Source organism: Danio aesculapii, chromosome 23 (assembly GCF_903798145.1).
Source record: "Danio aesculapii chromosome 23, fDanAes4.1, whole genome shotgun sequence".
NCBI lineage: Eukaryota > Metazoa > Chordata > Actinopteri > Cypriniformes > Danionidae > Danio > Danio aesculapii.
This window is the reverse complement of record NC_079457.1, coordinates 21,675,772-21,703,169: the sequence shown is the minus strand read 5'-3', so window position 1 is coordinate 21,703,169 and position 27,398 is coordinate 21,675,772. Positions and strand designations below refer to the sequence as shown.

The 27,398-nt window shown below is 34.8% G+C and overlaps 1 protein-coding gene across 1 annotated transcript in view; it reads right to left on the bottom strand.

Moving 5' to 3' along the window:
• Positions 1-27,398, bottom strand: part of hspg2 (heparan sulfate proteoglycan 2) — a 187,612-nt gene that overhangs the window by 41,521 nt on the left and 118,693 nt on the right. The window contains 15 exon segments of the mRNA XM_056448664.1: positions 142-293; positions 394-529; positions 4,941-5,018; positions 5,167-5,321; positions 5,409-5,561; positions 8,535-8,657; positions 11,909-11,968; positions 17,954-18,134; positions 19,455-19,555; positions 19,656-19,766; positions 20,662-20,826; positions 23,066-23,118; positions 23,210-23,296; positions 23,373-23,500; positions 24,788-24,901. Coding sequence (XP_056304639.1) covers positions 142-293; positions 394-529; positions 4,941-5,018; positions 5,167-5,321; positions 5,409-5,561; positions 8,535-8,657; positions 11,909-11,968; positions 17,954-18,134; positions 19,455-19,555; positions 19,656-19,766; positions 20,662-20,826; positions 23,066-23,118; positions 23,210-23,296; positions 23,373-23,500; positions 24,788-24,901 — 1,797 coding nt within the window.

Here is a 27,398-nt window from a genome sequence, read left to right as displayed (position 1 = left end):
TTTCAGACTCTGAAAATAAGCTTTGCCAATTTACATACTGTAGAAAGACCCATTTCAGCTGTCATTATAAGGTCAAATGTCACATTCATAAAGCTGGAATTGCCTTGAGATCATTTAAATCAAATATGCTTTTTTGTAAACCTGGTGATTGGACGACAGCAGTCCGTCTGCCCTGCTCCATTTGACTGATGCTGGAGAAGATCCTGGGACAAGGCAGTTGAGATCTAGAGTCTCTCCTTCAATTACTGAAGCGCTAGGGGGCTGGATGATGACCCCGGATAGGACATTATCACCTGATCATCGAAAGATTTAAGATTTTATCCAACAAATTTTTTCCATTAAGATTTTATCCAACAAATATGAGTCTATGTTAAATTTGAGGGCTAGGATTACCTCTTGTGACAGAGACATCAATGTGAGCTTCTGAAGAACCAGCGGCGTTGGTGCCAACACAGAGATACGTGCCTGCATCAGATAACCTGATATTGGGTACCACGAGAGTGCCAATGTCAGTGCGGTCCATGCGTGCCTGAGGGGGATATGGGTATATATATATATATATATTTAAAAATTCTTTAAATAAGACATCATTACGGCATTGTTTTTCGGCAGAGCTGCTTTAATATAATTGTTTTTGATGGTCACAAAACACAAAATGTAAAAAATTGACAATACAATTGACATGAACAGAGTGTTTTTGACATGAACAAGTTTTACACCCATTACTTACCTTGACAAGACTTGCATTAAACTAAATAAAACAGTTATACCTTAATACAATCCCTGAAAATAAATGTTCAGTGGTAATTAGGCAATGGATTTTACTGTTGTTTAGCATTTTAGTATTTTAATATGGAATTTGTTTTGTTATGAGGTTACATATACATATATACAAAATACATATATAGCTTTAAAATGCCAATTGAAGTGGTTCTTCCATTATTTCTATTCATTTTCTTTTATTATAGTAATGTAGTATTATTTAGTACTGATGCCCGTAGCCAGGATGGGTTCGGGTGGTTCGGAAGACCCACCCCTCACTGACAAAGATCCAGAATTTGTCGAATTCATGAGCTCATTTGTACTATTTTGACTGCTATGCCATCAGAAATAGTAAAAATAACCCAATGAAAAAGGCTTTAAGACCAAGCAAAATCCTGGTGTGACTTCAGTTAATCAGTTTTGGCCAATGCAAACAATTATTTTTCAAGAGTCCAACAAAAGCTGCTGTATTGGTTTTGAATAGAGAAAACATTTAACAAGTAACTTTTATTCTAAGTCTTGAACCTTATTCTTGTAGGAAACATGGCCAATAAAAATACACCAAAAGCAGCTAATATTAAAATCTATTTGAATACTATTTAGGCTATTGTTGTTATCCATGAGTTTTTAAATGTACTTTTTTTTCTTTAAATTGTGGAGATCTAAATTATTATTATTGATATGTTTTATTTTTTGATTATTCAAATGGCCAAATTCTGACTGAGGTAAGTTGAATGTGCTGTCCAATTTGTTATTTGCCTAATAAATTACAGTAGGCTACAGTTTTTAATTTAAAACTTTTTTTTCTAATAAATTTGTATTTTAAAAATAAGTATTAGTCATATTTTTTATTCTAAATATTTAGGAAATATTTTTGGTACAAGTGTGGTTAGGATGACAAGCTAATTTACCTAAAAATAGTGCTTAAAATGTCACCAAAACTCAGTATTTAAATTTCATAATTAAATAGAAAATGAGGCTAATAACTGCAAAAAGGTCCACTTTTTTGAGAAAAAAAGAACCACCCTTTTCACCAGGCTGGCTACGGGACTGGTACTACTTTGCAAATAGCTTTACTGTACCATACATTTTACAAAATGCTACAATATGTTTGCAGTGGCTTGTATGGAAGCTTGTTACTACCACATAATTTAAAGGTAAATTTTTATCTTCCAATTTATATATTTATTATTTGACCCTATACTGTATCCCCCAATTTTTAAGTAATTTGTAAAATCTCACAACTCTAAGGAAAAAAAAAAATCATATAAACTGGAATCGCAATAAATAAAAACATCTCAGAATTGCAAGTTTCCATCTTGCAGTTCTGAGTTATTTGCGTATGCCTCATAACAGATTATTAATCATTGGTGTTACATTTATGGTGCTACAGGTCTATATTTACATATAATTAACCTGCAGTAACCAGTATTTGATTAATGGTGTTGGTGAAGCTTGATTATTTCACACGACGAGACAAATAGTGACAGTGGACAGTTAAAGCAGCTAGTGGCTACACAGCGTCTCTAAATCCTACATCTACAGACATCCAAATTAAAGGCAAACCAGAATTAAACTTTATCACTAAGAATTGGTAGATCATACAGATTTATGAATGCCATTTTCAATGTCAATTACTCCACAAAAGAAACTCTAAGTGACATCTGGTGTGTAGTACTCTAAAGAAAAACACTACTGTATTCAGAGGGGAGCGGGTGATATTTTTTATCCAGGAGCAAAGCCGCTTAAATCTGATCTAGTGAAGTGTGGCGGCAGTAGAGCTGCGATGGCATAGGCTTGGTTGAATGAGTGTCTGAAACCATTCACAAATTTTCAAAGCAGCCCGACTGCTAGAGCACACAGAATTTCTGCATGGCCGCACGGCAGACCTGAACACACCCTGGGAAAAGCTGACACAATGCAGCAATGCTCTCAGGCAGAACAAACCAGTCCACAAAGACACAAGGTACGCAAGACACCAAAGCCCTCCAGTGGCATGGGACGGGTCATCCGTGTCTCATATCTGGAATAACCCAAATCCAACAGAGCAAAAAAAAAAAACCTGTACAGTACAGTGGGGTTCAAATGGATGGCAAATTGCTTTTGTTTGGCCTTCTACTTTGCCTTTTTCTCATTTAAACACACTTTTATCATTATCATATTATTATCATAACCAAATTTATGTATTTATTTTAAATATTATACATACATTCAGTGTTTTCTGGGATATTTAGTGTATTTTGACCTACAGTCTCCTCTGATTAGCTATTTCAGAGATTACTGTTGGTCAAACAATACTGTGTCTAATTTGACTTTACTTTTAGGCTATTTCTAGAAACAAACACCTATTGTACAAGAAAAGTGTCTTGTAAACACTTATGATGTGCATCGGTGCTCTAGATCTGCCGGTTGAACGATTTTTTTCTTGCATAGACTGATTGGTGCGATTATGCATTCACATTGGTACAACCATTATAGGGGGACCTCAAAAAGTGTTTATATTATCTGTTATTTTAATTATTAATATTATCATTTAAGATACAGACCAAAACAAACCATTTTTTTACTATTTAGAGGACTAACCCCCATACATGTTGTTTTGGCGTCCTTCAGGGGGATCAAGGGTTAATTGGGGGGTCAATCCCCCTAAACCCCACTGTAATTCACACCCTGATCATAACAAAATATATTTATTATCATAACAAGTTACGTTCAATTGTAAAATTAACACTAGATAGAAAACACTAACTGTTGTTGGCAAACTTTGATGTTGGCTTGACATAACTTTGATTAAAAAAGGACAGAATGATAAAATGACAGATAGATAGAATGACAGATAGAAAGATAAATAGAATGATAGACAGATAGAACGATAAATAGAATGATAGAACGATAGATAAAATGATAAATATAACAATAGATAGATAGAAAGACAGATAGATAGATAGAACGATAGAACAACAGAAAGAATGATTGATAGAACGATAGATAGATAGAACGATAGATAGATAGAACGATAGATAGATAGATAGATAGATAGATAGATAGATAGATAGATAGATAGATAGATAGATAGATAGATAGATAGATAGATAGATAGATAGATAGATAGATAGATAGATAGATAGATAGATAGATAGATAGATAGATAGAACGACAGACAGACAGACAGACAGACAGACAGACAGACAGACAGACAGACAGACAGACAGATAGATAGATAGATAGATAGATAGATAGATAGATAGATAGATAGATAGATAGATAGAACGACAGACAGACAGACAGACAGACAGACAGACAGACAGACAGACAGACAGACAGACAGATAGATACTGTAGATAGATAGATAGATAGAATTGCTATTCAGGGTGATTGCTAAGGGTTGCCACAAATTTTGTTAGGTTTTTGTGTGATTGCTATGGTGTCGCTAGGGTATTTGGGGTAATTACAAGGGTGTGGTAAGTTGATTGTAAGATTATTGCTATTCAGTTGCTAGGTATTCAGGGTGGTTGCTAAGAGGTTGTCATTTGATTTGCTAGGGTGAACTGGGATGATGCCATTCAGTAGCTAGGGAATTTAGAGTAGTTTGATAAGGTCTTTGTATGCAGTTTGCTAGGGTATTGGTTTTTCAGTAGAAAAGGCACTTTATTTGTCATTTCTAGGGTGTTGCTAAGGGGGTTCTGTGTGGTTGTAGGGTGTGGGTTTTAATTGATGGAGTAGTGGTTGCTTGGGTGTAAAAATAGCGTAGTATATCAGCTGTGTTAAGCCACCATAAGATTTTTAAGAATTTCAGTATTTGGTTTTCTTCAGGGACAGCAGTACTTGCTTTTATTTTACTTTGACTTTTCCAAGCATTTCCAAATTCTTTATTTCAGATTTAAATTCAGTTTTGAATTCTGAACCAACACAGACTTTTGTACCACACTGTACAGTACATACACTTTGAAAACTACAACCAGCACACTCATTTACCTGTGCAAACTTTAACTGTGAATACTAAACACTGTGCTCAAGTTAGCTTAGTTGCTACTAAGTTTTTTGTGCTAAAAAACTAATGGATGTCACATGAATGATTAAATGAATCATGCATTTAGTTGACATAGATTTGGGTGAGTGAGTGAAGCGTGACAGGTGGGATGGGACGCGTGAGACAGACATCAGACAGATGGACAGACCTGTAGCTCCTCAATACGTCTCTGTAACACATCGAGACTGTTGCTTTTAAACTGATGGAAACCGTGAGAAGGAATTGCCTGAACAAACACCAAGACACGGGATGAAACAGTAAGAAAAACTCCAATACAAGGCAAAAACAAGGCACAACATTACCAATGGAACAACCCTTTAAAAGCCTGGTTGAGTAAAAGGACAAACGACAACAGAAAAAAAGGGTTTTCTCACCTGTGGCGGCAGTGAACCACCTCTCTTGTTCCATTTTAGTGAAGGGGTGGGACTGCCAACGGCCCTGCAGTACAACCGTAAAGTCTCACCCTCATGAATTTCCACCCGCTGAGGGCTCACTTGTACGTGGGGCAGACCGTTAGGTTGACCTGTACCTGAAACATCAGTTAAAATGCAAAGTAGACTTCACTCGACAGGTTCATGAGCTTGTTGCATGGTAAATCTGGAAATCTTCTATATACTTTGAACGCGGAGAACTCCTCGGGCTGTGTGCTCGCCGTGTGTGTTCAGCGCCTTGCAGATGTACTCGCCCTCATCCGAGCGATCCACAGATGAGATTGTCAGCTGACCGTTACGAATGACAGCTTTTGAGCTGATTCGCTTGCCAGAACCTCCTGAGAAACCACAAATTTTAAGAAAGTTATCAAGAAATCATTTGAAATTATGCAGAGCAACAAAATATAGCTGCAAGGAGCAATAAAGGGGCCACAGTCAGCAGAAGCATCAGATTACAGTGCCTATAAAGTCATATTTAAAGACATTTGCAAACCTTTTTAAACAAAGAGGCTGAAAACATATAAATACAATGAGTTATATAATAACATAATTGTTCATTACTTTTGAACAATAGAATACCAAACTGATGTGGCATGATCAGTGTGAAGAGACAATGACTACGTTTACATGGACATCAGTAATCGAATTATCTACCTTAATCTGAATAAGACAATAATATGAAGCTGTTTACACGAGTTGCTTTTTAAATGATTCTGTTTTTCAAGTTTTAGCACATAAGTCGATTCACGTCATTGGGTCATTATGCTATCCACATTTCCACAATTTAAGGTCTTTCATTTTTAATTTGTTGACTTTAATTGCAGTTAGGCACTTGCACTTTTATTCAGGAAAATTTCATGCATGCCCCCATGACAACTGAGATATTTGATGAGAGTAGATTGTAGTTTTAATGGAGGCGCATGCCGTATGGGGGAAAAAAAACTGCATTTCGCGGTGTGTGTCTGTGGTCCTTCACTGACTCAATAGGTGCAGAGAATAGTGTCAAACAGCCGTGTGTGTATGAAATATTCTGTTGCAAAACGCAGTGAAAAGTCTTACATTATGGTAATAGTTTGATTAAGGTGTTGTCTGTACTGCACTTCAAAAATGCGACTAAATTCGGCATACTCCACATGTCTTAATCCAATTTCTGTTTAGTTCGATTATGACCTTAATCTGATGAAATTAATCAAAAATCGCTGTTTACATTACTCTTAAGCCTGATTAATACTTCTGCATTGAGTGATCGGCGTGACTCAAGGTGCATGCCTTGCGCGTTGCTTTGCATTTAAACTTCTGCACACTGTGTTGCTCTGCAATAACACTTACGAAACGCTAGCTGGCAGTAGGTTTTTATGTTCCTTTTTGTCAAGTTTCTTCGCTGGTGTTTTGTTTTTGCTGAACGCTACCTTAATGTACAAGCAGCTCAAACTCGCTCATTTTGAGGCGGGAACTGGCGGACGTGCAACAACTTTAATCATAAGGTAAACACAAAACAATACTTTCCATCTGGAGCTTCTTCACGGCACTTGACACTTGTAAACACTCGCTCCTACGGGTTTGCGCAGCTCTCAGTCCCCGCCCACAATCGTCTGCGCTACCAAAGCCGACCAAGCAGAGAACTTGCACTACGCGTTATTGCGACAAGTAGCTACATTTTGCGCGTCGGCAATGGCCACGAGGAGGACTATGTGACCACTATGGGCTTGATGTAGAAGTATAAATCAGCCTTTAATCAGAGTATTGTCTTATTCGCATTAAAATCAGATTATTATTGTCCATGTAAATGACTCAATGACACAGTTAGGCATCATGTCATTAAAAATAATATTAAATTATTATTAAATTTATAAGTTACTACAAAATTTGAAAGAAAAAAAAACATTTAATTTTAGACCACAAGATCATATAATATGGTTCAGATGCAAAAACCTCTAAGTGCCGTCTGAAATTTCCAACGAAAATGAACATTTTCCCTCAGTCTCCTTTGTTTATGTTGAGATATTTCACTTTAAAGACCAGGAAAATTACTTATTCTTTGCCATAAAACTAATATTACTGAACACACACACAGGAGCCTGATATCAATGCTCATTTTAGAGGAAAATGTCGTACGGCATTTAGAGGTTTTTGCATCTAAACTCTTCATAGTGTCTTTCCTCATGCCAAATTCATTCATTCATTTTTGGCTTAGTCCCTTTTTTAATCTGGGGTTGCCACAGCAGAATGAACCACCAACCAGTATATGTTTTACGCAGCAGATGCCCTTCCAGCTGCAACCCATCACTGGGAAACACCCATACACACTACAGACAATTTTTGCTTAACCAATTCACCTATAGCACATGTCTTTGGACTTCTGAGGGAAACCGGAGCACCCGGAGGAAACCAACCCAAACACGGGCAGAACATGCAAAATGCCAACTGAGCCAGCTGAGGCTCGAACCAGCGACCTTCTTGCTGAGGCGACAGCGCTACCCACTGCAGCACCGTGACACCCCACATGCCAAATTTTATATCAAAATGCCTGAGTGCACGCAACTAATATTATTATAGCAATTCAAAATGGCCAGTGCACAAAATGGCTGAACTGTGAAAATGTGCAACGCTGTATACTATAAAAGCTTGTTTCTGGAACTGAATAAAGAATAAAAAAGATAACTGTGACTTTTAATAGAACAATTCTGACCATTTACTCGCAACTGAGTTTGGATGCTGCAATTCTGACAGATTTTTCTCTCTCAAAATTCTCATTTCCAAATAGTAAGATTTTGTCTCTGACCTGGGTCTTTTTTTTAGATTAAATTGGACTTAAATTGGACTCACAACGGAAAGCTTACCTCACAATTCTGAAGAAATAAGTAAGAAATGTGGATTCATACCAATTATTTTTCTCATACTTGTGGCCCTTTTAAAAATTACAAAGTACATTTCTCATACAATTCTGTTTTAACAAGGAAGTTTGCGTCACACAAGGCTGAGAAACTATTCCTAAATTGCAAGTTATAAACTTAAAAAAAAAAACAACTCAGTATTGTGAGATAAAGTCACATTTGCCTTTCTACTTACTGCTTCTTTCATAGTCTACTGCTCTGATCTGTTTTTTTTTTTTCATATCTTCTGACCACCAAGATTTAGCCACTTTGACAAACTCTTCAGCCAGTTAATTTAGCTGTTGTTTAGGAATGTCTTGACAACTGAAATTGAATTGTTTCTAGCCCTCAAAGTTCAAATGTTATTAGCACAAGCGAGTGCAACTTTAGGCAGTTGGTGGCACTACATATGTCTTTGTCAACACAGAAATGTCTTACCTATCCATTCTACAGCAGGTACGGGGTTGCCAGTGACTGTGCAGCGGAACTGTGCAACATCGCCCTCCTTGACCGTCTGCACAGGTGGACTTAATGTGGCCACTGGGTGACCCCATTCAGCAGCTACAGTGAGGCAGAAAACAGTTAATCACAGACACGAGTAGAGCTCTCCAAACTCAAGTACCGCTCATTACTGATAGTTCCCATCGAGAACAGACCTTACCCACTTGAAATGATAAAAGAGGCCAAGTACATTTTCAGCAAAATGAATTTTCAATGAATTGGTCTAAAATGGTTTGGAATGTCATGCCAATTAATTTAAGCTTTTTTAAAAAATCCTGTACTAAAAAAGTAAATGCTGGAAAAAGAAAGGCAAGAGTTTTACATTTGGGAAAGATCTGTTTGTGAGAGTGTTGATGAAGTGATAGTGGTGTGGCAGTGTGTCTGGCTGCCAGAGCTGATGGTCAAGTTATGTCTCTTGGCAGCCAGCTTGAGGAGATGAGAAGTGGCAGATGGGGTTTGGCAGGGCGAGACCTTTGCTGCTCTCTGTGCCAACTTGGCTGCATGCCAAGCCCACAATCTACAGGGATTCCAGGGCAACAGAGTCAAAGAAAGCTTTCTTTCACCAACTAGGCTGGACTACTGGTCTGTGTAAGCTCTGCGGTAAGCTTCGGTCTGCTTCACAGTGACTGAACAGTGCTCGTTTAGTTGCCTTGGCATTTAAAGCGCTGATTTTTCCATAAAGCATTCATGAATGGATTTGCTATTTTGGTTTATATCTTTTATACTACACATTGTAAAAGCTGCCTAATCAATTGCTCTGCCCACACATCTATACATTCACCCATTCTGTGTATACACATTAGTTCTATCTATCTATATATCTATATATCTATATCTATATATCTATATATCTATATCTATATATATATATATATATATATATATATATATATATATATCTATATATATATATATATATATATATATATCTAACCCAGGGGTGGGCAAACTCGGTCCTGGAGGGCCGGTGTCCTGCATAGTTTAGCTTCAACTCTACTCAAACACACCTGAACATGCTAATCAGTGTCTTCAAGATCACTAACTATCTATAAGCAGGTGTGTTTGATCAGAGTTGGAGCTAAACTGTGCAGGACACCGGCCCTCCAGGACCGAGTTTGCCCACCCCTGATCTAACCCAATCTGTCTACCAGCATCTATCCACTATCTAACAATCTGTCTACCTATTAAAAAGGACCTATTATGCAAAAAACACTTTTATGATGAGTTTAAACAGTGCCTGAATATAGCCAGCCTCTAATGATAAAAATTAAATAATTCTATTTCTTATGATGCCACTCTATAAAAACAGTGTGCAGAAAAACTTTGATTAACATTCACCCTTTGAGTGTGTCATAATAGGGGTAAAGCCCCACCCATTAGTGACGATCTCTCCCTCATTAGCATAGACCTGAGTGAGAAGCAGCCGTCTACCATTAGAGTTTTGAATCTGCCACTATGCTGATGAACAGGTGCTTGTAGCCCTCTTTTGAAAAGACTACAATCTCAAGGTTCAAGACACTCTAGAGTACTTTTTTGAGATTTTAACAGATTTGTGTGTGTTGAGCATCAGTTAAGACAATGTTAGCACCTGTCAGCTTTAATTGTGGGGAAAACTGTATAAGTTTGAGCTTTTGTCAGCTTATTTCACCTTCCAGGTTGAAAATAATTTTTGGGTCGGGATCAAAATCAGTGACTTTGTACGAATCTGCTAGTGAAATGATGACGAATTGGTTTCTCATCATTATTCATAGCAGAGTTTTCTTATCCCATGAGAAACCCTGCTTAATTATTCATGAGAGCATGTGATTTGCAAAGGCAAGGCAGAACTGCCATGCCGTGAGACAGAATGACTGGGTGACACCGTGTATGCGCATAACACAGGTTGCACCTGTATGTGTTTTTTTCCATGATCTATGGGGTTTAAAGCATGTTATCCCCTGCGATTCTGTGAGGGCCGATACAGCAAAGCCACTGTCTGCATTCAGACCCGAGGATTCAGGAGAAGTCCTCCTCATTTATAGTGTTTACATGACTATATTTATGATGCTATAACAAATTGTGGTTATGCGTTTATGAAATTACAAATTACAAATGTAGCAGGACAAATTAATCACAGTGTACTTAATTTCATTTTAACTTTGTAAACTATAAGATCCTCACGGTTTGTGTCTCATTTTGTGAGCCAACTGACAACAGTTGTTTGCTCCCCTCTGTTACCCTGCTCTGCCGGCCACGCCCACTCCTCCCTCAGCACTCCACACCCATCTCGGAGCATTTTTTTGAAAAAATTCTGAGGTAGACTTGAACTGAAAGAGGGTTCTTTAAAGCGACAGTCAACTAAAATGACACAATTTGGATCAAAGCCTAAAAGGGCAGTTTCAAAGAGTATTTGAAACATCAGAAACCTATTTTACTTCTGGCAAAAAGGGGCATAATAGGTCCCTTTTAATGTCTACCCATATATTCTTCCATATTTTTTTTAATTATGGATCTATCCATCCAGTTACATATTATGATTAGAAGTATACATCAACTAAAGAAAATCTACATCTACCTACATCTAATCACATTTACCTACCTGACCCCATGTATCTACCACCTAATCTAGCCGCCCATGTGCTCATATGTCTTGTCTACCAAACTATCGATTCCTTCACCAATCCTCACACCAAGATTCAGTGCGCTGGAAATGTACTGTATGCATGACTGATGGCCATAATAAACAAAAACTTGAAGAAACAACAGATGGCATTTGTCATCAGGTATATAGCAGTCAACATTTTCTTGCATATTTCGAAAGCATGATACTGGGCTGATGGAATATGTGGGAGACCCCTCTTTGTTAGTAACAAGTGTGACATTTAACCGCATGCATCTTAAAGAACAACAGATAAAAATAATTAAACTTGCCAATCGGATATTAAATACATTTTGTTCAAAGAAGTCTCTTATGTTATTACTAATCATTTAAGTATCATTTAAGTAATAAGACACACTTAAACAACAGAGAGAAGTCCCCATGTGTGCAAGCATGCAGCTTCCCTGTCTCACTGGACCAATATGAGCCATGAAAGCTTAGCCAGATCAAGTAATGCTTATATGGACAATTCTACAGCACATAGTGTACATAAAGTGGTCATTAACAGATTTAACATAACTACTATAATATAAGCTGTGGTTGCAGAAATATACCATATTAACATTATGCTTTTAGTTTGGTTGTACTTGAGCATTACTCGAGATGGCAAAAGCATGCATTGTGAAGGTTGCATGCATGAAAGAAACGGGTCCTTCCAGGCATGTGCACTTACGCTTTCTATGTCCTTCAAACATCTCATAGGCTGTGTAAAACATCTGTGATTGAGAAGCCTCTGTGAATGATGGACAGGCAGACACTGTCAAGCGAGTCTCCAGAAGGTTCTGTGACAGTGGCGGACTGCTGCCCCAAGCATTTCAATGCGATTTAAAGCAACAGCCACTTAACAACTTCAGAGACTTCAGGATTTTGAGCTCCAGAATGTGTGTGCAACATCCCCCATTTCATTTTTTTAAACACTCTAATGCAACCCAGGCTCATTGTTAACATCTCAGCCTACATTTTTGTAAAACTGAAAATATGTTGCTCCGATAACATATCAATGTATGTTTCAGATGACACATCCACTAGAGGGCGGCGTCCATATTATTGTATATCAGAAATACATACAGTTCAGTTGTACGTTTGAGAGAAATATCAGATACGAACCCTTTCCTACACTAAGCAAATGTAAGAGAAAAAAAATGCACTGTGAGCAGGCAGTTTTTACCTTGATTTTACATTGCTTTTATCCCTTTTGTGAAACCGCTCTACACTGGGCTTAAACCCAGGTGTCAACACTGTACAAAATGAGCGATAGAGCAAAGCCACCACACCAGAAAAGTTGTCTATATGCTCACTGATAGGTCAGATAAATGTATTCAATTGCAAATCATAGACATCAAGTTGTTGTGTGGCATTTATTTTGTTGTGTGCAAAGACGTGCATGAAAATAATCCTTTGTTCATTGATATGTCCCTGCATCTTTACTATAAAAAGGGGGAAAAACACAGTTGTTGGCATCATACTGTATTACCCGTAGAATTCAAAAAGATACTGCGGTCAAACATGTATTTAGAATTTTCAGATTCAGTGTAAAAAGTACGCAGAAATTTCCAATAAGCCTGTGTTTATTTAACTACTACATTACAAAATACACTCGCCCTAATCCATTAGAGTGTATAGATAAGATTCAATAAGTTCACATGGAAGTCAATCAAATGTCTCTCTAAATACCTGAGATTCATACTAAATACAATACAGCAGTTTGTCAAAACACTTTTAAATAAAAATAACGATTTAATAATAATATAAATCAAATCTAAGAGATTTCTGTCTCTCAAAAGACAGTGAAATTGCCTATATTTTTGACACTTCCATTAATCAAGTGGTTTAATCAAAGTCTATCAAAGACACATGATAAAATAAATATATTTTAATAATTCAGACTTTTAACATTTTTTTTCTAATTTTTAAAATTTAAAACAATTAAAATTGGCTAAGGAAGATCAAGCATACTTGCTTGGCACATGAGAACCAATGAGGTTCACTTTGTGTCGCATGGCACGTTTGACCTCCTGAAAAAAAGAGAGGTTCGTTTGCATGTCAGAATGCATATGGATTGAACTGTTTTGATCAGTCAGTTTTAAAATAATTGGAGACAGAAACCTCACTTGTGTCCCAAAGTTAAAAAAAACCTTGTGTCTAACAGTAGATGACAATTTTAATTTTGAGGTAAACTAACCCTAATGTCTCAACTATGCTAATTTTGTCTCTTTAATCTCGATTAAACATCTTATAAAGCTTTTTTTTTTGTACAAGGAAGCTTCTCATTGGCTTTTTAGCAAGGAAAATTAAGTTCATCCCAATTACACCAGTATGCTCCAGTATCATTGATTTACAGTGCCTGTTATGCAAGATTATAGTCAATGAAGAGTTGCTGTAAAATGCCAAGCAACAGTGTCATAACGACAATCAAACAGGACATTTAGTTTGCAACTGAAAAATCAATGCACATTCAGAAGACTGTGTGTAAGTTAAGCGCACTCTGTGTAAAAAAACAAAGACAGTGGAGAAAACAGCACTCAGATGAAATCATGCAGCAGGTTAGTATCTTAAACAACATGTAAAAGCTTTACCTTGGCATAAACATTCATATTGTATTTTCTTTGAATACAGCTTGTGATTGATAAATTGCGGATAGTTTCAGTTCCATTCCACAGACTGAACCTGTTATTCTTTTAATATTTTCACCATATTAAGAATTTGTACATACATTTCACAGCTTAGACAAATACAAAACAATGAGATCAATGTAAAAAAAATATCTGATTTTTCAAGATACAGCACCATTTCAAAAATGTACAAAATTAAATATTGCTTTAATTAATGAAATAATTGAATATACTCCTACATGCTTGATTAATAAAAATAAACCAAAAGAAAACATACAATTATACAGCACCATTCGAATTGTAAAACATACACAATGAATAAGAACAAAACATAAAAATATATATATGCACGTGTGAAATTTAATACACACAACCTTTAAGCCTAAACATCCTTTCATTCGTAGTGTTTGTAAATGTAAACCAAAGTTGTAGTTTTTTTTTTTGCAGTCAAGATAAATATGGTTACTAAAGTACATATCGCTGTTGGCCACATTTGAAAGCCATTATTTATGAAATGTCTTTAATTACTAATACTAAAATGGGACATAACTGAAGAACGCAGTAAAAAGCCAAAGTAATATCTATATTTGAGATTCTGAAACAGATCTTAAAAACAAATCCCTGCCCAAACCAATGGCAATTCATAAGATGACCAAAAAAAAGTAATGGAAAATATGACACTCCTGGAAAAAGTGAACATTTAAACTACTGCACTAATAATAGCACCATTTTCAAATACAAAAAAGAAAAACAGTTCCATTACAAAAGCAGGGGAGGAATCCCATCTTGGAGTCTGGAACGGGATTGTGCCTGCAGTCCATTCGGCCGATGAGTTCCAGTTTCTACCGTGACACCAGTGTATTTTATGACACCTCCCTACCTCACCACCCAACAAACACCACCTCAGGAGGGAAATGACAGTAAACATGCCCAGAAATGAAGACAACTCCCCCACTAGTAAGAAGACTGACACAGAACCGCCACCATGATAACACCCAATTACAGTATACCAGCAGATGATTTCACTATGCATGAATTAGATGCATTTATAACTACAGGTTAGTAAACTGGCTAGGATTTATTCTGTGCAAAATTCTGTACTTAATCTGTTTCAAGTAATGTAGTTCATCGTTAATTGAATGGAATGATTTGTGTATTTTGCAAAAGGTTTTATAAAGAAATGAATGAGCTTGTTTTAACAATAATAGCAATATTGTGTAAATGATTAGGCAAATCAAACTGAGGTCAAATGTAGCATTCTAATACAGCCTATAATGCATTTATGAACTATTTGCTCGTAATATTTTGTGCTCATTTCTATTTGACTCCAACTGACAATCATTAGTATTGTGAAATATACCTAATGTTTGTTATAAATTGCTTCAGACTTCACCACTAATGTTCTGTTAACGTTTGGTATATATATTCAACCAAATGTGAATCAAGGGAATAATATATGAGAAGGATTAATATATGAAAAAGAAAGTCTTTGTTTACAGTGGTAACGAAGCAAAAAAAGGTTCAAAATCAAATTATAGCTTCCAAACAATTCATGAGCACAGGATAAAGAAATTATCGTAATAAATGGTGAAGTTATGATTTGAATGGTGAAGTGTTTTTTTTTTTTTTTGGATTGCAAATTTCTAAAAAAAAAAATGTAGCTTTCATGTTTACCATTCACAAGCTTGATCATTACGTCTGGTGTAAAGATTTTACACTGACAACTTGAGAAGTCACTGAAGATGTCTGATTAAAACTGACGTCAGTCTTCATGGGAGTCTGTTCTTTGATATGTGAGTCGCATAACAAAATGAGCATCATGGGAATTTATTTGAAGTCCTAAATAAAGATGATTGAAACTTCTAATGTAATGAATCAAAAATGCTTCAAAATCAAATTATAGCTGATGCTGGTTGGTATTTATTTTGATTACAAAATTATATATCCACGTTTCATTTTTCTTATAAACCATTCATAAGCCTGATCATTTTGCCATAAGAAATGTGAGAAAAATGAATATATGGTTTCAGTCTTCATGGGAGTTTATTTTTGATATCCGAGTCACATAAAAAAACAAGCATCATGGGAATTTATTCCTAAATTAGGAGGATTGAAAAGCAAAGTCTAAATTTCCAATGGCCATGATTCAAAAATGCTTCAAAATTAAATTATAGCCAGTTTGTGTTGAGAAACATCAAATGATTTCAGATGCTGGTTTGTATTTATTTTGATTACAAAACTACAGTATATATCCAAGTTTCACTTTTATTATTAACCATTCACAAGCCTGATCATTTTGCCATAAAAAATTTGAGAAAAATGAATATATGGCGTCAGTCTTCATGGGAGTCTGTTCTTTGATATGCGAGTCACATAACAAAATGAGCATGATGGGAATTTATTTTTAAGTCCTAAATTAAGACGATTGAAACTTCTAATGGCAATGAATCAAAAATGCTTCAAAATTAAATTATAGCTAAAAATGTGTGTTGTGAAACACAAAACGATTTCAGATGCTCGTTGGTATTTATTTGATTACAAAACTGTATATCCAAGTTTAGTTTTTATCGTGAACCATTCACAAGCCTGATCATTTTGCCATAAAAATTTGAGAGAAATGAATATATGGCTTCAGTCTTTATGGAAGTCTGTTTTTTGATACAGTATGTGAGTCACATAACAAAACGAGCATCATGGGAATTATTTTGAAGTCCTAAATTAAGAGGATTGAAAAGCAAAGTCAAAATTTCTAGTGGAAATGATTCAAAAATGCTTCAAGATCAAGTTATAGCTGAAACAGTTTGAAAGATTAAATGATTTCAGATGCTGGTTGGTTTTTTCTTTGATTACAGAATGGTATATGTAAGATTCACTTTCTTTATAAACCATTCATAAGCCTGATCATTTTGCCATAAAAATGTGAGAAAAATGAATATATGGCGTCAGTCTTCATGGGAGTCTGTTCTTTGATATGTGAGTCACATAACAAAACGAGCATCATGGGAATTTATTTGAAGTCCTAAATTTAGGGGATTAAAAAGCAAAGTCAAAATTTCTAATGGCAAGGATTCAAAAATGCTTCAAAATCAAATTATAAGTGAAACAGTTGAATCATCAAATGATTTCAGATGCTGGTTGGTATTTTCTTTGTTTACAAAATTATATATCCAAGTTTCACTTTTCTTATAAACCATTCATAAGCCTGATCATTTTGCCATAAGAAAATGTGGAAAACACTAATATACTGTATGGCTTCAGTCTTCATGGTAGTCTGTTTTTGATATGCGAGTCACATAAAAAATGAGCCTTAAAAATAAGCGGATTAAAAGCAAAGTCTAAATTTCCAATGACTCAAAATTGAATTATAGCAGAGACAATTTGTGTTGAGAAATATCAAATGATTTCAAAGCTGATTGGTATTTTTTTCTTCAAGTTTAATTTTTATTATTAACCAATATTTATTATTAACCATTTACAAGCCAGATCATTTTGAAACACAAAACTTGAGAAAAAACTGCTATATGCTGTCAGTCTTCATAGGAGTGAACACCGCTGGTGTTGTTTTTGCATTGATTAAAATCATTGAAAATTAGTCCAATTTCCAACATAAATAACCCCAAAATTTGGAAATAATAACCTGTAACACTATTTGTAAACATATGAAGAAAACAAATGATCAGAAATTTGTATTGAGACAATAAAATAAATGATTTCAGGTGCTGGATTAGACTTAATAAAAAAAAAAGTTTGATTACAAAAATATTTAGCTTTTCTTATGAACCATTCACAAGCTGTATCACACTGATGTAAAGATTTTACACTGGCAACATGAGTAGCCATTCAGTTAACCGTAAGCGTTACAAAAACATCTCAGCAAATAATCAAAAAGCTTTTTTTTTTTTTGATTAACACAATAATTTAAACAAAAAGCAAGATTAGCCATGCTGTTTGTCCATAACATCGAGCAGAATTTTGCAAACACACATACAAAAAAAAAAAAAACAGGACGAAAGAAAAAAGAGGAAAGTCATGCAGCAAGAAAACAAAAAAAAGACAGAAGAACTAAAAGGCAGGGAGGTTTAGAGGATGTGGTGCCAGTCACAAACCTGGGACATACAGGACAGCGTTGCCCTCATCCATGCCCAACATATTGGACCCTGTGCAAACATAGATGCCTGCGTCCTCCGGCTGCACGTTCTGAATGGTCAGGATTCCATTGAAATCCATGGCTCGGTTGGGCAGCTTGCCGTTGCCTTTGCGGGTCCAAACCAGGGTGTAAGCTGGCAACTACGAAAGACAAGCACATGTCCCAAAATAACTTCAATTACAGTCATTCAGACTTGCAGCCTCTATATCTCAGTGTCCATCTGGTTTGAAAGTCAAGGAGTCTCAGATTATGTGCACGTGGATCAAGGTTATTATAGTTAAGTATTTTTAAATGAGTTTTTACTTCAATGTTATTTTTAAATGTGTTGGAGATTTCAGTTTACTTTGTTTCATTAATAGTTTTAGTTTAGTTTTTATTTCGTAAACACATTTTTTTTGTTTTTAAATGTTTCGTTTTAGTTTTAGCCATTGTATTTTAGCAGAGTTAACATAACACGTCCGATGTCAACCAGAGCAAGTTTAGTGATTGCCCGGCTTACATTAATTCTTGTCCAAACCTCTTAGTAATGAAAATAAAATAATTGTTTGAACAGACACTGAAGAAAAAAGTTTTAATTTTAAGATCATACTGTACAACAACAAATAATAACTTGACTTCTACTTGATCATTTGGTATCAGAAGTGGTTAATGTGGAAGGCAAAGGCCTCTAGATTACACTTATTTTACTAAAATAAAATATGATCATGCCTTGATTTTTAATTATTTAATTTGGACCGTAAGGTCTGATTTTGCTTAGACAAAAGTCTTGTCAGTTAACAGAAATAATGTACAGTATAGAATATAAAGTCTTGGTGCAGTGGAAAAAAAATTTATATTGTGTCTGACTCCCATAAGCTTGGATGACTGCATCCATACATCTCTGCAATGACTTAAATAATTCATTGATAAAGTCATCTGGAATGGCAAAGAAAGCGTTCTTGCAGGACTCCCAGACTTCATCAAGATTCTTTGGATTCATCTTCAAAGCCTCCTTACCGCAGACATGCTCAATAATGTTCATTTCTGGTGACTGGGCTGGCCAATCCTGGAGCACCTTCACCTTCTTTGCTTTCAGGAACTTTGATGTGGCAGCTGAAGTATGAGGAGGAGTGCTATCCTGCTGTAGAATTTGGGCAGCACAAATGTCTTGATACCTCAGGGTGTTGATGTTGCCATCCACTCTGCAGATCTCTCGTACTGCCCCATACTGAATGTAACCCCAAACCATGATTCTTCTGCAGTATTTGTGATGATTAACAGTTCAACAGATGACTCATTAGAAGAATCTACCTTCTGCGATTGTTGTTAGTTTCATTTAGTTTTAGTTGTTCATTTATTGTGATTTTTTAAAATGTTAGTTTATATTTTATTTATTTAATATTTTATTGACCAATAGTTTTAGCCTTAATTGTAGTTTTCCTTTACTAAAATAATCTTTATGACCTGAATGACACTGATACCTTGCTCTTGGCTGTGCAGATGAAGCTCACTGTAGATCCAACTCTCACACTCTGAGCTTTGGGCTCTTCAATGAAGACCTCGATGGGCTTGGATGGTAGGGCTGGTGAGGGAAAAGTGATATGACAATCGGGAAAAAAGAGAATATCGGGCATAGAGAGTGTGTGTGTTTTTTTTTTTTGTAATAGTGGAAAACAGCTTACTTGTCACAAAAATCTCGGCTTTGCTTCTGTTGGAGCTGCGCTGGTCTCGACAGGTGCAGATGTAAACTCCAGCATCATTAGACTGAATTCCAGAAAAATGCAGCTCCTCTCCTGAAGTCAAAAGGTTTTTTTATGATTATAAGGTCATGCACTGGTATTGTTATGCTACTACCATATAAAAGGAAAGGATCGGTGTGCTTTGTTTTGAAAGGAAATAGATCCTTTTGTTCAGCAAGATTTCAATAAATCAATATATTTTTAAAGAAATTACTTTCAGTATATTACTTTAAATATGTATTAATTCATATATATGTTTATATATATATGAATATTTTAAATATATAGATTTTATGCAGTTTAATTTTAATAATTTATATTAGATAATCATTTTTATATGTAATACTATATATTAATACTACATATTAATGAAAAAACATTTCACAGATTATGAATTAATATGCACAGATCCTGCACAATATTCTCACACTTATATATGTATATTTGTACATTACATTTTTCTCCATTCATCTGACCTTTTAAACATTTTTTAGATGTATTAGCTCTTTAAAAAGATTTAAATGGACCTTTTTCATAATATCATTCAGAGAATTCACAGTACAAAAATAGACATATGACAATATAAAATTTTATAATTTACTACACTTACATATTTAATACTTTTTAATTAAAAAAAATATATTTTTATACATAAGAAATATAATTGTGTAAATTTATATAAATATTATATTATAAATATTTAATAGTAATTATAATATATTATAACATATGCATTATACTGTTTATATAGGATGCTATTTAATGATATTATTATTAAAATATTTATTTCATTAATATGAGTGACTAAGCAGGTTTTATTGGTTGACCCCGTTTAAATATTTATAATATACATTGCGATGAAATATGGTTTGATTATTTGGTATATTTAATTACCGAGTACAGAGACCGTGCATTGATATATCATTTGCTTTATTAATCTGGCCAGCACCTTGTCTGCGTCTCTCTGCTGAGCTGGAGATGGGCCGTCCGTCTTCACGAGACCACTGGAAATAATGTGGAGGGTTTCCAGACACCTGGCACCTGAGAGTGACGGGCAGACCCTGTGCCACCTGAACCCTTTCTGGATAAACCTTCACCACCAGAGATGCAGCAACTGACAACAGACAAACACACTTTAACAAGGTGTGTCCAATAGAAATGCTAAATCACAATTTACCTGTTTGTGTGGACACCTCAAGTAATCAATTGACAATGTCATTTTTTTATTTCTGTGTTGATGAATTACTAACAAAACAGGGAGATTTTCTGACACTAGAGGGCATTTTTAGTTTTTTTTTTGTCAATAAATGTTTTTTTTCTGTCTAATGCCAAGAGACATTCAAAATTTGGTCAACTTATCCAGCATATGTTTTTCACAGCAGATGCCCTTCCAGCTGCAACCCAACACTGGGAAACACCCATACACGGTCATTCACACACATGTACGGCCAATTTAGCATTATACACCTATACTGCATGCCTTTGAACTGTGGGGAAAACCCGGAGTACACGGAGGACTGGGAGGAGACCCACGCGAACACGGGGAGAACACAGAACTCCTCACAGAAATGCCAACTGACCCAGCCGGGGCTCGAACCAGCGACCTATTTGCTATTAGGCAATCGTGCTGCCCACTGCGCTACCATGACACTCCATAAACAGTAATATTGTGGAAAATTACATTTTTACTGTACAGCACAGATGCTAGTCCTTTCTTGTCTTGTATGTTGTGCTGTGCTCACGTTTTTTTGGGTCGAGCACTCAAACCTTCTGTCTCTGTCTGTCTTTGTATGAGTTTATTGTGTTCAGCTGTTTGTTTCTTAATTTACTCTCCTTTATAGCTCCCTCTTGTATGCTGTCCTGTGCCAGTTCATTGTCTTCCATTTGGTGTGTTTGGAGTTATCCTGACCAAAATAGTTTTTTTTTTGGTCACATATTTTTAATTTGTTACATATTTTTAAAGGCTGTTTATTTCTAAAGTTTTCTATTGTGCAATGCGCGATAAATCTCCACTTTGTTTTATTGATATCTGTGTTCTGAAGGTTTTTACCTAGGGGATACGTGCATAGATAATATGTTTGATTCTAAACAGCATTTTACTTAACAAAAATTGTGACAATAACATTTTTGTAGCTGTTTGCAGTAATTTCTGAATTCTGGAGAGATAAAAACAGATTCTTAAAATCCTCTCTGTGTTCTAACACAGTATGTGAAATAAACTTACACAAATTTTGAACCTGATTCATCCAATGATCAGATTTTTGGGTAGAAATATATTTACATATAGACATATTTAAGGAAATGCCTCAGTTGTGTACTTAAAAATAACATTTTAGAAAACGTGTAACTATTATTCCTCTTTTTTTGTTCTCTACAGTAGTCAACATTTGAAGTGGATCATCACCTTTGATCAAAGCTGTTCCAAAACTATCCAACACCTATTCTTGGTTTAAAACAATTTTGAAAAACTTTTCAAATGTTGACCACTGTATGCACCTGTAGTGTCTCACCTTAAGTAAAAATGAACCATTTATATTTGCTAATCAGCTTCCAAAATTGTACTGGGGCAGGGATATTTCATTCATATATGGCAAAAAAAGCCAAACAACACTGATTTAGTGCACTAAAATTAAAAATTCATGCCCAATAGGAATTCCCAAAAGAAAAAAAAAATCTTTTTGTGACTAAAATTTGTGTCTGGTTGTGTGGCATTTCTTTTATTAGTTTACTGTGAAAATATACACACATTTACACATTTTAATTCATTAGTAATATTCTGACCTCGAGGATCACTGAGCACGGTATTTATTTAAAGGAAACACTGAGAAAAACATTGAAAATAGAGTTTACCGATAAATCTTCAGTCTCGTATTTGAAAATTAAACCAATATTTCTAAAACAAATGCCAAGTGGTCAGTGTTCATAGACGGCTATTTCAATACATCGATGCGCAATTCTGTTTGTGTCTGCGTGTGTGTGTAAGAGAGAAAAAAAGAGAGAAGTCTATGCTTATGACAAGTTTAGTGATTGATACAACTTATTTGTCTTTGTTTAACCAGGATTTGAGATGAAGTCTATTGACAGCTCGAGGCAGACAAGCACATTCTATTTGCAAATACTATCATGTTTTTGAATGTAAAACTATACAGATGGCGCTCTGGGCTGTGGCAGGAATATAAACAGTGTGCTGACTGCCTAAAGTATGTGCGAAATCTCTGGCAATTGAAAGAATATTTTGCAAGCTCCACAAAATTGAGACTTTTTATTTGATTTTGCATTAAATTCAGCTATGGCGGAATTGTGAAATCCTCGAGGGTCTGAATAAAAGTGATATAAATAAACAGATACAGTACCACTGCGACAGGGGACCCTTGCTTGTGGATTTCCGATATAACCAGGTGCACAGCTGTGAAGAAAGCAAAATCACATCAAATAATGGCGGTATCTGTAATAAAATCAAAGCCAGTGTGTTTGAATGCAGTGGTAACGGTACACACCGCTCACAGTACTGGCCAAGGTATCCAGGCTGACAGGCGGTGCACTGGTATCCTCCATTCCCCAGACTTTCACAGGTACGAGAAAACCTACAAAAGACATGACTGTTAAAAATCTTGCTGAAAGCAAACAGTAAAAACTGTTGCAGACTCGGGCGAGACTCACTGGTTATCAGGGTCAGTGCCGGGACAGGCACATGGTTGACAGTCCTCTGGGGTCCCAGCGGTCGGGTCTCCAAAGAAGCCGTCGACACACTGTTCACACAGCTCACCCTTGGTGTTGTGTTGACAGTTCTGAGGATCAAGAAGATATCATAGTATGGACTTATTTTATGAGGGTCATTTAATAATAATAATAATGATGATAATAATGATGATAATAATAATAATAATAATAATAATAATAATAAAATACAATTTAATAAAATATATATATATATATATATATATATATATATATATATATATATATATATATATATATATTTATTTAATTATTTATTTACTTTTAGAACATTTTAAGACATTATTTAAAATATCATTTACTCTAATATTTCATATAATTTCTTGTTATTGGACCATATTCTGAAAAATTATAATATATAATATTTTTCATTTATATAATATATAATTTTCTAAGATCATATAAGGTAAAATAAAATCTAGTAAAAAATAAAAACAGCAATTAAAGTATTTAGGCAAATGATATTAATTTATACATCGTAAGAACTATTTCTTATTGTGTTACATATTACAAAGGAATGTACAGGTATACTACTGTCTTTGAGTGTACTACAAATGACTAATAAATTGATTTAAATTAATCCTTAATGATTTTGTTGAACTGTTTATTGATTTTTTGTGGGCAAATAAAAGCAATGTATGTTTAATTGTAATGCAAATAAAATGCATTTTATAATATTAAAATTTGTCTTATAGTATTTCTACAATATACTCAAATTTTAAATGATAGGTTTAGATGAAACCAAATAATATTATTTAGTTTAAATAATTTATTGACATACTTTAATTGCAATATTATAACATTACTTTGTTACGCTAATAATTTATTTTATTTTATTTAAAAATAACTTATTACATTATTGTTTTTCTATTATATTTTATACAGAAATCATTCTAGTATTCAGGTTGACTAAATAATATAATGATGCACTTTTACTCAAGTATTTAATTAGAGAGCAAATAAAATCAAAGCTTTTTATGATGCAGTTTATATTTGATTACAATTAATTTGTAAACAATATATGATAAAATATAACATTTTATTAACTACATTGTTTAGTTTAAATGTTTAAATAAATACAAATTTCTTTAATATACATTTAATTTTAGATTATTTTAAAACTAATTACTTTAGATTATTAATTACTCAAAAATTAATGATTATAGTTTATAACTGACACATTAATATTTCTTTTAATAAAATTATATAATTTAAAGAAATACATTATACATTTGGTACTATTGAAGTCAACTATAAAAGTAGAGTAGCACACTTTTTGTCCCAGAACTCTTTGATGCACTTGTAGAAAAGCACAGCATGCTGGTAAAGCTTCATACCGTGCAGATGCCAGTCTCCGGGTGACAGCTGTCTGAATGGCCGTTACATTCACACGGCTCACAGTGACCCAGGTACAGGCCCCCTCCTGTGCGAGTGTATCCAGAAGCACAGTCCTAAACAACATCAAGAGCAAAAATACAGAGTCTGCACAGAGTAACACTTTCACCAACACCACTGCTTCCTACAAGGGACAGGCAATTTTCTAAAGTATTTATATTAGATTTTCTATATTAAAAATTTTATATTTTATTATTGAAGCTAAAAACAATCAATATTTTTAATATTAAGTTCAATAAAAAAGGATGCTATTTTTTAACTAAACATTATTTTTGACAATTTATATTAAAATATATGTATTTGAAGATATAAATATAAACATATTCACAAGTGTATGCATTATATATGAAATTATGCCTTTTACAGAAAACTAAAAATCTTTTATTAAAGTAGGTTACTAGGCTGCTAATCTCACAACTCCCCTAGAACACAGTTATAGTTGAGTTTGACCATTTTTGAATCCATTCAGCTAATCTCTGGGTCTGGCAGGAGAACTTTGAGCTTAGCTTAGCATAGATTATTGAATCAGATTAGACCTATAGCATCTCACTCAAAATTAACCAAAAAGGTTTGGTTAATTTTCCTATTTAAATCTTGACTCGTTTGTATTTAAATCGTGTACTGAGACCAAAAAATCTAAAGTTGCTATTTTCTATCTTGCTATTTACTATTTAGCAAAGTTCCTTGTTTATTACACCGGAACGAGAGTAAAGTTCCTAGCCATATTGGTCTGCGTTGAACTAAAATATTTAGTTCAGTTGTTTACATGAAGTAATTTTAATGGCAAAATCTCATTATAAATTAATTAGACAACTAAATGTAAACGCAGTCAGATGAGGCAAGTTTGAACCCCTTAGATGTCACTGTCCAACAGGTGGGACATTTTCAGTACATATTTAAAGCCTTTTTTTGTCTAAACCTGGGATTATTTATAATAAGCATACTTTATATCACCTACAACTTTCTAAAGTGAACTCAAAATGTGGGGTGACAGTTAATTCTCACTTCTATGTTATTTTGTGAATGAGTGTCCAGTTAAGACTTCCTTAAAGGGGTGGTCCACTGTGTATTCATAAGGCTTGGTTGCATTTATAAGAAGCAAACAAATGTGTGCTCTTGCTTCTTTTGTAAATCAAGTTATTTTTTTTATATCTCTTTGATTATATACAACTACTCTGCTAACATGAAAACAACTGTCATATTTCCTAGTACCTAAAAGGCCCGCCCTTAAGAGGCTCTGATTGGTCAGCTAAAACAATGTGCTGTGATTTGCGGATTGGCTCCACGTCATGCCCCTACAAGCACAAGCATTTGCGCTGTGTAAACAGTCCAGTCAGAGCAGCTATCAGCAGCGTTAGCTGCCTGAACCAGATAGAAAAATGAAGAGCACACAGCTGAACATGCCTGCTCTTAAAAATAAAATCTGACAAGTGTTTTTCACATATATTTAGAATAAACATGTGTAAGTAATATAAAACATTCACATATCTTTTGCGAGTTTGTTATTTGAGATGTAGAACGCACTTAAAGTGGCTGCATAAAAAGACACTGCACTCGCTGCTGAAGATTGTGGGTGTTTACAGCAGTTTGACTGATAAATATGAATTTGTAACTAAATTGTTAGCAGTGCCAAACAGCATTTCCCGTTGTTTACATCCTTGTTCATGTCCTAGCTACAACATACCGTTAATGCTAGAAACTGTGCATGTAGTTGTTCAATTTTAACAAATAAAAATACTTACAGGTTGTAGCTCACAATTCACAGCTTCATCCATTGAAGGAGTTTTAGCCGAATCCAGCACTGAACTGAGAGAGATTCTAGAAGCTATCCTTTGTCAAATGCTAGCTATATTTTTTATAATTCTCTGGAACATAATGAAAATGAAACTGTATTCACTTCTCTCTTTGTGTCGTGTCCTTCGGAAGCCCAAATACAGAAACAGAACAAGCTCTCTGGTAATAGCAGCATTTTGATTTCTTTGGTATAGAATTACAGCGCCTCTGGCCATGCCCCTTTCCTGCACAGGATGTGTGCGCGTGGTGAATGCACGTAACCGGAAGCCCCTGTGATCTCACTAGCCTGGATGTATTTTTTTGTAGTCCTCAAAGTTTGTTTGCTGTAGGTTGTCTCCCTTTACATTTGAGCATATTACATTCAGAGATGTTGTTTATTTTCGAACAGCTACATTACACATCAACTAAAGTTTAAAATATGATATCATAGTGGACCACCCCTTTAAACCCATGAAAACCTGAAGTCTACCTCTCTGAGATCAGGTGAATGTGTTCTCGGCTCGTTCGTGTGTACTAATATACATCTGTGCCAACCTGAGGCCATGAACACTTTCTTCATACCTTACATCAGTAATGATGTTGCAGTATTTCTATATATACACAATTCTGCATTGTAGTAGTAACTCCATTTCAAATTGGCATAGTTTGCACACTACATGATTGTTATTTTTGATCAAAGTAACTCCCGCTTTAGCCAATCAAATACAATTTCCACTGCTCGCTCCACAGCACCACCTTATGTACATTAAAATAACTGCA